At 48.9% G+C, this 11,732-nt stretch overlaps 1 protein-coding gene across 2 annotated transcripts; it reads left to right on the forward strand.

Annotated features, from left to right (window-relative positions):
- Positions 1-11,103, forward strand: RIN1 (Ras and Rab interactor 1). 2 transcript variants are annotated; one of them, XM_080984973.1, is made up of 7 exons: positions 1-825; positions 1,449-1,523; positions 6,553-6,733; positions 7,392-7,506; positions 7,658-7,730; positions 8,778-8,869; positions 9,975-11,103. In XM_080984973.1, exons 2-7 carry the CDS (start codon positions 1,453-1,455, stop codon positions 10,598-10,600), a joined length of 1,158 nt encoding a protein of 385 aa, XP_080841099.1. In that variant the 5' UTR covers positions 1-825; positions 1,449-1,452; the 3' UTR covers positions 10,601-11,103. The 2 variants fall into 2 exon arrangements, with proteins under 2 accessions (XP_080841099.1, XP_080841100.1); XM_080984974.1 differs by lacking the exon at positions 1,449-1,523 and having other exon boundaries at positions 15-825.
- Positions 11,104-11,732: the final 629 nt, after the last annotated feature.

The raw sequence follows: 11,732 nt of genomic DNA on the forward strand, positions 1-11,732 counted from the left end.
CATTGCAGGGGGTTGGACTAAATGACCCTTGAGGTCCCTTCCAAGCCTACGATTCTGTGATTCTCATTACTCAGGAGCTGAACTCTGGGAACTGATTTTCCATTCTAGGGCTCCCTGACAAACCTAGAGAAGTAGCAAGAAGAAAAAAATGGGAGTGGGAATCTGAATAAACCTTCCCTGCTAAACAATAATACTTCTGGAGCAAACTTTGCCAATCTGGGACTCTCCAGATGTTTCTGGCTGCATATCCCATCACCGTGGGAGCCCTAGGTTGGTAAAAGCTATTACAGAGGGGTTTGAAACATGAAAGGCTTTCTGCACTTGCTCAGAGACTCCCCCTTTTTGTGCTTTCTTCCCTTTTTCTATTTCCAGTCAAACTGACCTGGATAGCTCAGTTGGTAAGAGCATGAGACTCTAAACCTCAGGGTCGTGAGTTCGAGCCTCACATTGGGCTAAAAGATTCCTGCATTGCAGGGGGTTGGACTAGATGACCCCAGGGATCCCTTCCAACTTCTAACCATTTTATGATTCTGTGAAATCTGCTGCTGCTGCTCCTTGGCATTTTGCAAAGCCAGCCGCCTCTTCCGTGGCAGGAGCCCTGCGGTGAGCTCAGCCTTCTCAAGATTTCAGCCCATGAAGTAAGAGTTTGTTGTTGAGAGCCAGGTGCCCACCCTCCTTCCCGGTGCCGCTTGCCCAAGCCTCGCCCCGGAGCTGGATCTCAGCCAAGACGTCTTCAGGCAGCTGAGATGAGCGCAGCCGAGAGAGAAACCGAGTGCAATAGAGGTGGCAAAGGAGCACGCCGTGGAGTTGCCGGAGAGAGGAGAGGTGAGTGGCAAGGATGGGGTACCCTGGATTGGGGGGAGGGCGTTGTAGATGGGAATTCTCTCCCTTCCTCTATTGACCAAACTGTATTGCTGGGAACTGGTGCCAACGGCGCTTCCCCGCAGCAGTTGATTTCCTTGTTTGTGGACTCCTTGCTTCGGGGAGGGCAGTGCCGTCTAAAGGATACAGCTGGTCACGTGGAGGCCACCTTTGTAGTCCCGTTGCTAGAAAGTGCGCTGCGCGTGTGTTTTGTGCGGGGATGTTACACTAGGGGTGTGCTGCTGATCAGGAAGGAACTGGGAGCTGAGACTCCTGAGGTCATTTCCAGCTCTGGTTTCTCAGCCGCATGGCAGAGGAGGAAAAAGTTAAGACTCTCCCGTTGCTCCCCCAGGGGCTGTTCAAACCCAGCTCCCATGTATGGCCAATGGTCATGGCTGTGAAGAGCTGGATTTCAGCAAGACCTGTGGAGCAGTTGCCGGTTCCCCCATTCCTGGGGTGAAGGGACAAGCCTCCTTCTGTATCTGGCGCCAGAGGATGGGAGTCACTCTGGATTAAGTGGGTTGCTAGCGTCTGGGGGCACTGGGAAAGCTTTATTTTATTCTGCAGTATCCTGCCTTTCCTCCAAGGGATATGATGTGGCGCACAGCACTTTCTCCCTCCCCGTTTTTTATCCTACAACAACGCTGCGAGGTAGACTTAAGGTGAGAAGTTGTGCCTGGCCCAAGGCTTCATGGCTGGGGATTTTGAACCCAAGTCTTCTAAATCGCAGCCTTGACAGGCTGAGCCACACTGGCCCTGACCCTACACTCTCTTAACCTGCCCCCCTACTCCAGAACTCAGTGAGGGGTTGTGCCTGAGTCCGCATGCATAGGGTTGTATCCAGCTCAGTCCTACTCTTAAAAGACCCGTTGAAACCAAAACTTAAGTCAGTCGCGGGGGATACTTACCCATGTCCCCAGGGGGGCATCTCACAGCTATTATATCCTAGATGGTCCCTGGGCACTAGGACTGTTGGGTTTGCAGAAACGGGCTTACTGGTGTTCACTGGTGAAAGGTGGGAGGTTTGGTTCCTGGGTTGCTGAGCTCAAGAGTGGGATGCTGGCCAGGGCATGTTCATGAACAGCACAAACAAACACCCATCCCTGACCGCTGGCCTTGCTGGCAGGGGCTGATGGGAGTTTGAGTCTACTGTTTGGAGGGCACCAGGTTCCCCAGCCCAGGATTTGTGTATTATTGGCAAACAAGGCCTTGTCCAGCTCCAATTGAAAGGCCCCCAATTATACGATGTCAGGAGGAAGGAAGGAAGGAAACACCATTCTTCCTCTTTCCCTCTTGCGCATGTCTTTGCATGTGATTCTGCACCTCATCTTTGGCCTTATGTTGATGTCACTCCTGCCCTGCCCTCTGTGCATGTCAAGAGTTGTGCGGATGGATTACAGAATTATAGAATTGGAAGGGACATGAGGGTCACTAGTCCAACCCCCTGTATGAATGTAGGAATCTTCTTGCCCAATGCGGGGCTCAAACCCACGGCCCCAAGATCAAGAGTCTCATGCTCTACCAACTGTACTATGGGAGCCTGGCCTAGCTGAGCCCAGCACTTCTGGCTAACGGGCTCAAGTTCCCATCGCCTGGAGTGGCTCTCTTCCCCCACCTTCCAACAACCCTGTGAGGTAGTTAGACTTCATTTTCTTTTGTTTCTTACATTTATATCCTGCTTTCCCACACTAGGAGCTCAAGGTTTACCCCCCTCCCCATTTTAGCCTCACAACCAAATCAGGTAGGTCACCCGGTGGGCTTTATGGGTGGCTGAGAAGAGATTCAAATCAGTCCTAGCCTGATCCATTGCAACAGATGGATCTGATAGGTTCCTCCCCCCCCCAAAAAACCCCTAAATATTGTGTGAGGTGGATGTGTGTGTGTTTGGGGGTTGTGTGTCAGAGCTGGGAAATGAAAGATTAACCCTTCCCTACCTGTGTGACCTTCCACCCCTCCCCCTCTTGTGCCACAATTAGGCTTGCAGTGGGGAGGGAAAGAAAACTCCTATTGGCTCCATTAGGAGGGTTTTTTGAGAAGAGGACATTGTAGAACTGCCAGGGCCCATGGTTTCCCTAACCACAAGCACTGCAGCTCAGGAGAGACCTTGATGACTGTTTAGTATTATTATTATGAATTGCCAGCCGTGAATATAGCACTTTTGTCTCACACGCTCTGCTTGCCGCTGCTTTCATCTCACCGATTTGTCGCTTCTGCTGCTGCTTTCTTTTGTCTCTCCTCCTGCTGGTCCATCCCCTGGAACTGCTCAGGGAGTGCTGAAATTCAGACCTCTCACTGTTTTGACTTCAGGCACACTTTTGCTCCCAGGCCTTCTCCTCTAGGAAACACAGATCTCACTTCTAACCCCCGTGTTGCTGGCGGGCCCTTGGCACTTAACCAGGTTTTGTGCTCCTTTGGAATGAGGCACAGGGGAGAATGGTGTGTCTTTAAGAAATATAGTTCATTCACACATATTTAATAATAATAATAATTTTATTATTTATACCCCACCCATCTGGGTTTCCCCAGCCACTTTGGGCGGCTCCCAACAGAACATTAAAAACAGAATAAAACTTCCCTAAACAGGGCTGCCTTCAGATGCCTTCTAAAAGCCAGATAGTTGTTTATTTCCGTGACATCTGATAGGAGGGTGTTCCACAGGGTGGGCACCACTGCCGAGAAGGCCCTCTGCCTGGTTCCCTGTAACCTCACTTCTTGCAGTAAGGCAACTGCCAGAAGGCCCTCAGCGCTGGATGGTCATCTGTCATGTATGATTCCTGCATCACAGTGGGTTGGGCTAGATGACCCTAGGGGTCCCTTCCAACTCTATGATTCTATGATATTTACATGGCCCGTTTCATTTTTTCCTTGATTTATTTTTACTATTATTTTAAAGGAGTTTTAGTGTATTTTATCGTTGCTGTTTTTATTTTCCCGTGAGCTGCCAAATTAGCTAAACGAAAGCCATAAGCAAGAATATCACAGCCAGGGGGAGATTGAACCAGACTCCTTCCATCACCCTGTTCCCATGCTTGCTTTCCTCTTCCCTCCCCATTCCTTTTCCTTCTGTGTCATGCCTTTGAGATGGCTGAGCCTGCAGTCAGGAAATTATTGTAAAAAAAATGTATTGATAGCACATGGAAAATGCCATGTGCTTTATACATGTGGTGGTGGTTAAGGAACTTGCCGTCTGCATCGGGACTGTTTGTGGGTGGGAGAGATGGCAAATGGAACAAAGGGGGTCGTTAAGCCAAAGTGAGAAGCTTTTTCAGCTTTGTTTTGGGTTGGGGGTGAGGACAAAGGGGTTAGCTCTGCCCACCCCAGCGGGAGGCCCATTTCCACAGGCTTCTCCTTCCCCCTGTGGGGCAGGGCAGCTGCTAAGTGATCCACTCGAAGCTGTGCTCCTCCCCATCTCCAAATTGCAGCTTCTCATGCCACGGAGCTGATTCATAGCCTGCCTTACTTTCTCGTCTCTCGCCCCCGCTGTGTTTTGTAACAGCTCGAGGATGGCTCCCGCCTTCAGCTCATGTTCGATCCAGCTGTGTCTCTGCAGAGGGTGGCAACTTTCCCCTCCCTGGCATGTTCCTGTGCTTAAAAATAAAATAAAAAAACAATGCGACGGTGCTGCAGAAACTCAACAGGTATTTCCACACAAGGATAATCTGCACCTGTTGGATTTCTGCAGAGCATGAAAATAAAACGCATAGGACGGAGCTGTTTCTCCATCTAACATAAAAAGAGGATCAGGGCCAAAGACCCATCTAAGTTCATTATCCTGTTCTCACACTAGCCAACCAGATACATCTGGAAATCCTGAAAGCAAGATCCAAAGGAAAGAGCACTCAACCCACTTGTGATTTCCAGTAACTTCTATCATTCAGAGCCATACTGCCTCTGACAGTGGAGGAAGAAAAGGGCCATTGTGACTGCTAGTGTCCTTTGATTTCCTTGTCCTTCATGAATTGATCCAAGTTGGTGGGCTATATAATGTGGTCAGCCATGGGCACACATAGTCTGTGGGCCTTCCTTGGTGCCTGCCAGATATCCTTCCCTCTCCCCTCCCCTTGATTTCTCTCTCTCTCTCTCTCTCTCTTTCTCTCTCTCTCTTTCGAGGTAGGGCTGGGGAAGATCTTTCTCTGCTGGAGAGATGCTGCCGGCCAGTGTAGGAATGGATCTACTGTGAAACCAATGAAGCTTAAGCTTCAGAGACCCTCAATCCTGAAGGGGCCCCAGAAGCGACTTTTGCCCACGTTGCTTAAAAAATGCGGGTCTGGTAGACCCAATCTGAGTCGCACAACTCAAATTGACTCATTTTGTTGTTGTCTATATTTCAACTAGTTTGAGTCCTGTTATGTACTGAAGTTCTCACCCTGGGCCAACAGGGGAGTACTGTAGATAGTTTTCACTCAGGTCTACATATGCAAATAAGGAATTGAAAGTGACATTCAGTGATTGGATAGTTACAGAAAGTGGTTACTGTTGCGTTGTAGTGGAGCTTTATATAAGCAGGCTGGCTGAACCCTTCAGTTCAGTTCAGTTCTGGCCTGTAAATAAACAAGAGCTGTCTGAAGAATTGCTGTGTCGTCTGATATGTTCACCCACAACTTAACAAGTCTGTAGCACCAATGTTATAAAAGTGTAGTGATCTGTCGTGGAACAACACCCCCGAAGTCAATAACAGTGGTGACCCAGACCTCGTTGCTGGTTTGAAGGGGCCCCCAGGACAGTTCAAGCTTCAGGGCCCCAAAAATGTAGGTCTGCCACTGAGTCAGCATAGACAATACTGAGCTAGGCGGACCAGCCTTTAGACGCCATGCAAGACAGCTTCCTATGCCCCAGGTGCTCTGTCACATTTTAGCCACAAGTATACACTCAAAGGCTGCGTACACAGCAATGCCTTTCAAGCACATTCTTTTCCTCAGGAATTCCTGGCACTGCTATTTACCCCTCGCAGTTACTATTCTCAGCAAACCTTAACAGACTAACTACAGCGCCCATAATTCTCTGAGGGGGAAACATGCACTTCAAATGTGCTTCAAAAGCCATAGGCACCAAATCTATGGGCTTGCGGACACCCCTCAAAGTATGTTGGGACAGGGCTGAGCCCCCGCCAATCGTGAGGGGCCAGGCCTCACGGGATCTCCCTGCGGTGGCAGCAGGCCTTGCAGCCTCCTCCCAACATGTGTGATGTCACAGGATAGAAATGGAATAAAGTAAGACTGGCAGATGAAATTATTAGACTATGCAGAGATGGCAAGATTGACCAGGGAAATCAGAAATCAGGAGGACCAAAACTTCAACAGAGAGTGGGGCAAATATAGACTGTATTTGAAAGACCACTGTAAACACTTGAGCTCTTCGGCAGGCTTTAAATAACTCTTGCAATGATACATAGACTTTGGATACACTGGAGGACGGTAAACTAGATGGATTTATAATACACAGTAGAAAAATTTATTTAAAGAACCCACAGGGGGGAGGAGGGAAGTCCTAGGATTTGGAAGAATCCTGTGTAAAATTTTAACTTTTGCAAGAATAACATTTGTGTGAATGAATTTGCAAAATCTAATTTTAAAAAAATAAGGGAATAAAGTAAAGTCATGCTAAGCAGGGCAGGTCTCTTGGGTTGCCTGTTGTTTGCGCCCCTTTCAGTTCCTCACGCTGGACTCAGGGGAGGTTTTTGTTCCCTCTCAGGATGACTCGGAACCCGATCTACGACTATCCCGAGCCTTATGCCAACCCACGGCATGGGACGGTGGCCTCCCCCCGGAGCATCAGCCTCGTGGGACGACTGCGCCTCACTCAGCCAGTTTGGCTCCAGCTGGGCATCAACTCGGCCGCTGCACTTCACATCCTTCAGCGTGAACCTCCCGGGGTGAGGATCGACAGGGTTTCGTCATTAGCACCCCACTTTAGAGCACAGGAGTGATGAGAATAGTGCATCTGAGCATACTCTGAGTGACCTCTGCCCCACTGGCTTGGGCTGCAACGTTTTTCCTTTCGACAGAGGCTCCTTTCCATTCAGGAAGCACCTGAAGGTCTGAAATTCAGGCTGCAGTGTAGGAATGCATTTGTGAGGGAGACAGCTTCACCTGTTGGATGTATCCATTTCCACAAAAGTGAGAAGGCAGAACTCCCAGAACGGTTTAACAGTCAATCCGTCTTCACAGGTGAATCTGGAAAATGTAGCACTGTGAGGGGAATAGGGGCCTCCTCTCAGCACCCTTAAAAAACTATAGTTCCCAGAATTCCTTGTGGCCATAGAATCAGAGTGGGCCTCACACGCCATCTACTTTAATCCCTTCGCTCATACAGGAAATTTACAACACCAGCATCCCACCTGCCAAAAAGGGTAATTCAAATGCAGCCGTACTTTCTTGGTATATTCTATTTCCTACAGAGCTTGCATTTTTTTTAAAGTTAGCATTTGGAACCTCTTCCCACTTAATGATGCTGCTGTCTGTGTGTCCCTGTTATTATAGTCTACCTTAACCTGCTTTCGTGCTTCTCTTCCCCCTTCTCCCCACTCCCAGACATTTTTAGTGCGGAGATCAAATACGCGGCAATGTCAAGTACTGTGTTTACGCCTCCCCGACAATTCATCGCCGGCTTTTGTGACGACCCATTGCTTATGCCAGGAGCGTGCAGGTGAGGGTGGCGAATGCATTTGCCTTGCAAGGTCGGGGGATTATTCAAGTGTTCTGGGAATAATTTTCATGGAGGAGAATTTTGGGGAGGAAATTCGTCCCAACTCTGGCCCGGGGTTAACTTTTCTCCATCTGTTTCTTATGTTCTCCAGTCATCTTCCTAGAGGGCTCGGATTTGACCTTCCCCAGCCTCCTGCACCTCATTGCTTCCTACTGCATAACCCCGTAAGTGGCTTGCCACCTTTGGAGACCACCATTATCCCCTATGGTGGTTCAATGACAACCAAGACTCCTGAATATATATATACAGTGGTGCCTCGCAAGACGAAATTAATTCGTTCCGTGAGTCTCTTCGTCTTGCGATTTTTTCGTCTTGCGAAGCACGGCTATTAGCGGCTTAGCAGCTAAGCGGCTATTAACGGCTTAGCGGCTATTAACGGCTTAGCGGCTTTAAGAAAAAGGAAACAAACTCGCAAGAACTCGCAAGACGTTTCGTCTTGCGAAGCAAGCCCATAGGGAAATTCGTCTTGCGGAACAACTCAAAAAACGGAAAAGTCTTTCGTCTTGCGCATTTTTCGTCTTGCGAGGCATTCGTCTTGCGAGGTACCACTGTGTGTGTGTGTATATATATATATATATATATATATATATATATATGGAGAAGGTCCTTGAGTGAATTGTCTAGTGCTCCTATCTGACCATCTTCTTTTAAAATGTCAGCTTTTGGGGGAAGTGTCAGGGCACAGGGGTTGAGCACAATCACTGTAGGTATGGCCAGGTGTGACTGTGAAAGACACCGCCGAAAGACACCGCCTGAAACTCTGGAATGCTGGTCAGTGTAGCCCAGGGATGGGGAACTTGTGACCCTCCAGGTGTTGGGAGTGACTCTCCAGATGTTAATCTCAGGGTTGTGGGTTCGAGCCCCAGTCACGGGTGTAGCCAAGGGGGGGGCAGGGGGCAGCTGCCCCCCATCAAGTAAAACAATAGAAAAACTTAACTAACTGACCAATCACATCAGTTCTGCCCCCCTAACAAAAATCCTGGCTACGCCCACGACCCCATGTTGAATGAAAGATTTCTGCATTGCAGGAGGTTGGACTAGATTACTCTTGTGGTTCCTTCCAAATCTATGATTCTATGATTTCCCGCTTAGAAAAAGATATAAATTGAATGTTCTGGTTTCTGGTTTCCAAGTGCATTGTTTTTTCTTCCAAGTTCTGGCTGAGTTTTGACAGACTTTCTCTTCTTCCCTCCCCCTGCCCACTGCCTCAGGGACATCCTCCCTCTCTCTCTGCGCCTTCCTCTGCTCATCTGGGAGGCCTCATCCTGCCAGCAGCTGGAGGCCATCGCTCACTTGGGGCTTGGTGAGTGGCTCAGTGTTGACTCAGTGGTAGAAATCTCCATCCAGAACCAAACCCCTGAACAGCAACCCCACTCACCTGCCTGGCTTTTAACCTCCTAGGCTCCTTGGCAGGGGTGGGGGATACACAGCTCAGTGACAGGGGGTGTCAGGGGTGGAGAACCTTCTCCATCTCACGGGCTGCATTATTTCCTGAGGTCCACTTACCAAAAGTGGGTGGGGCCAGTGGGAAAAGTGGGTGGAGCAACTAATCCTACAGTTGGCTAAGTTTCCAGAGACACCTCCCCTCCCTGACTTTCATCCAAGCAAGAGCTCTAGGGCAGATTTTCAGCCAGGCAAAAGACACTCAAGGGGGGTGCGAGGCAGGGCAAGTCAGAGGCAAGGCCTGGGGGAATCCTAAAGGCCAAACAGAGAGGTCTGGGAGGCCACATCCAGCCAGATGATCCCCCAAGAAACATTACAGTGGCACCTCAGGTTACAGACTCCGCTAACCCAGATATAGTACCTCGGGTTAAGAACTTTGCTTCAGGACGAGAACAGAAATTGCATCACGGCAGTGCTGGGAGGCCCCATTAGCTAAAGTGGTACCTCAGGTTAAGAACAGTTTCAGGTTAAGAACGGACCTCCAGAACGAATTAAGTTATTAACCTGAGGTAACACTGTACTGATCAAGGCCACTTCTGCACTGAAAGCCGTATTATGCCTCTTTAACAGTTGTAGCTTCCCGCAAAGAATTCTGGGAACTGCAGTTTGTTGAATGCAGCTTTTTGAGGGGAAGAAGGGCGGGGGTCTCTCAATATCTTTCAGCAACCATAAACTACAGTTTCCCAGGATTCTTTGAGGGGAAGCCATGACTGTTTCAAGCAGTACAGTACAACTCTTAAATATAAAGGTGCAGATGTGGCTCAAGTATAAAACTGCTTTAGTCACTGATGGATGCAGATTGCTCCCAGTGGTTGCCTAGCAACCACAACCAATGCATCTCCACCTTCTTCTTTTTTCTGGCCTGACAAAGATAATCATAGCCAGGCTAGAGCTTTGAGCACCCAGCAAATGCTTTTTTAACACAGTTTGTTCTCTCTCTTTTCATCCTCATTGCCCGCCTCCAGAATTTTGGAGCTCATCCCTGAACACTAAGGATTTCAGCAGGCCTATTCCGCCGGTGCCTCTTTTCGGCCCAGACAAGGGCCCCACGAGCGACACCCAGGTGGGGAGCTGTGCAAAGCTGGTTTGTGGACAACCTGCCAGATCCCATGATATTCCAACCCCCCCGCCGGCTGACGGAACACTGCACAAGGATGTCGGCACCCGGCGCCAGCGCTTCAAGAACAACGTCAAGGTCCAAGTGTCCACAGAGGCTGTCAGCCCCCTGTCCCCCCCGGCGGTCCCACCGCCCCCCATTCCCGTTGGGAAAAAGAAGAAAAAGAACCTGCCCCACCCTCCTGTCCCCGGTGGGAGAAGCCAGTTACCCAACCGCAACCCTTTCCCTCAAGATTCCTCACAGGCTCCGGCGAGGTTGGAAACTTACAGCATACCCCAGAGCAAGAAGGAGGAGCTTATGGGTCAAGCTGGGCGCCCTTTAACCCCTGGTCCTTCTTCACAGCAGCCGCTGCATGTTATGGAAGAGGACCAGTCAGGGTTATCTTGCCTGGGTCACTTTTTCCAGGAACAAGAAAGGGGCAGGTTCGGCAACGGAGTAAAAGGCTGCCTTCTTTCGTCTTCCGAGCCTTCTTGAGCGCCGATTCCTGGAGCTGGGCTTTTGGGGGAACTTTGATGACGCAAACGGGGCCAGGAGGTGTTCCCAAAGAAGGCAAGGATGTCAACATTATTAGAGCAAGTGGGTGAATGGGTCCTATCCTAGATTTTGAATGGGAATCTGGAGCCAGGGAGCGACACTCTAGCCTTCAATGCTTAGGAGAGGTAGGAGAGAGAGAGAGAGAAGAAAATGTAATGGAAGGACGGGGAGGGTTGGCGCTCTGGCTTTCCATTTGCCAGCAGGGTGGATGGGATTTGTAGTTTCACAACATCTGGAAGGCTACAGGCTCCCCACCCAAAATATAATTGCATCCAATAAGCTACTGGAACTTTTCTTGTGTTTTTTTCCCTTGCACCTTTAGTTTTTTTAAACTAAACTTGTTGCTGTTTGATGTCCTCTCCTAGAGGGGGAAGAGTGTTACACCATTGCTGAGTCATGTTTTGCTGTTAATAAATATAAACTACAATTTCTTAACACAGAAATACTTTGTTTATTGATCAAATGCATATAAATAACAGCAGTATAGACAGACAAAGACCCTGTAAAATAAAATGTTGGCAGGGAGGGGGGGGACTATAAAGATATCCTTTATATTCTTATTTAACTATTAAAAGTGATTTTCACCACATTGCCTACCGGAAAGTAAATCTTGCTCAGTTCAATGAGCCTTTATTCTGACACATATTTTGCACCGTGGGGATAGCTCAGTTGCTGGGGATAGAGCACCAGACGCTTAACCTCAGGGTCGCGGGTTCGAGTCCCACATTGGGCAAAAGATTCCTGCATTGCAGGGGGTTGGACTAGAGGGCCTCGTGGCCCCTTCCAACTCTACAATTCCATGAGTCTAAGTAAGTAGGTATTGGGTTGCGGGCTTAAGCTCCCTACATGGGTTTTAACGTTAATGCAGATCTTGTACAATAAAAAGGAACAGATCCCATGTAACAGGGATAAGATAAGACTATCAATGGCTAGCTCTGCTTCCATGGTCAGAGGCAGAAACGGACCCTCTAGCTGTCCCTATTTTCTAGTAACAGTCCTGGATTTACAGGTTTCTGATTTGATCCTGGAATGTCCCACTTTTCCTAAAGACGTCCCTATTTTCATCGGAGAA

The sequence above is a fragment of the Podarcis pityusensis genome, assembly GCF_964106645.2.
Source record: "Podarcis pityusensis genome assembly, chromosome: 16".
NCBI classification, from domain to species: Eukaryota; Metazoa; Chordata; class Lepidosauria; order Squamata; family Lacertidae; genus Podarcis; species Podarcis pityusensis.

Coding starts and splice junctions, on each gene's coding strand:
- RIN1 (XM_080984973.1), top strand. CDS start 1,453: ATGATGTGGCGCACAGCACTTTCTCCCTCCCCGTTTTTTATCCTACAA. Junction 1,524..6,552: donor CGCTGCGAGGTAGACTTAAG/GTGAGAAGTTGT, acceptor GTTCCCTCTCAG/GATGACTCGGAACCCGATCT. Junction 7,507..7,657: donor CTTATGCCAGGAGCGTGCAG/GTGAGGGTGGCG, acceptor TATGTTCTCCAG/TCATCTTCCTAGAGGGCTCG.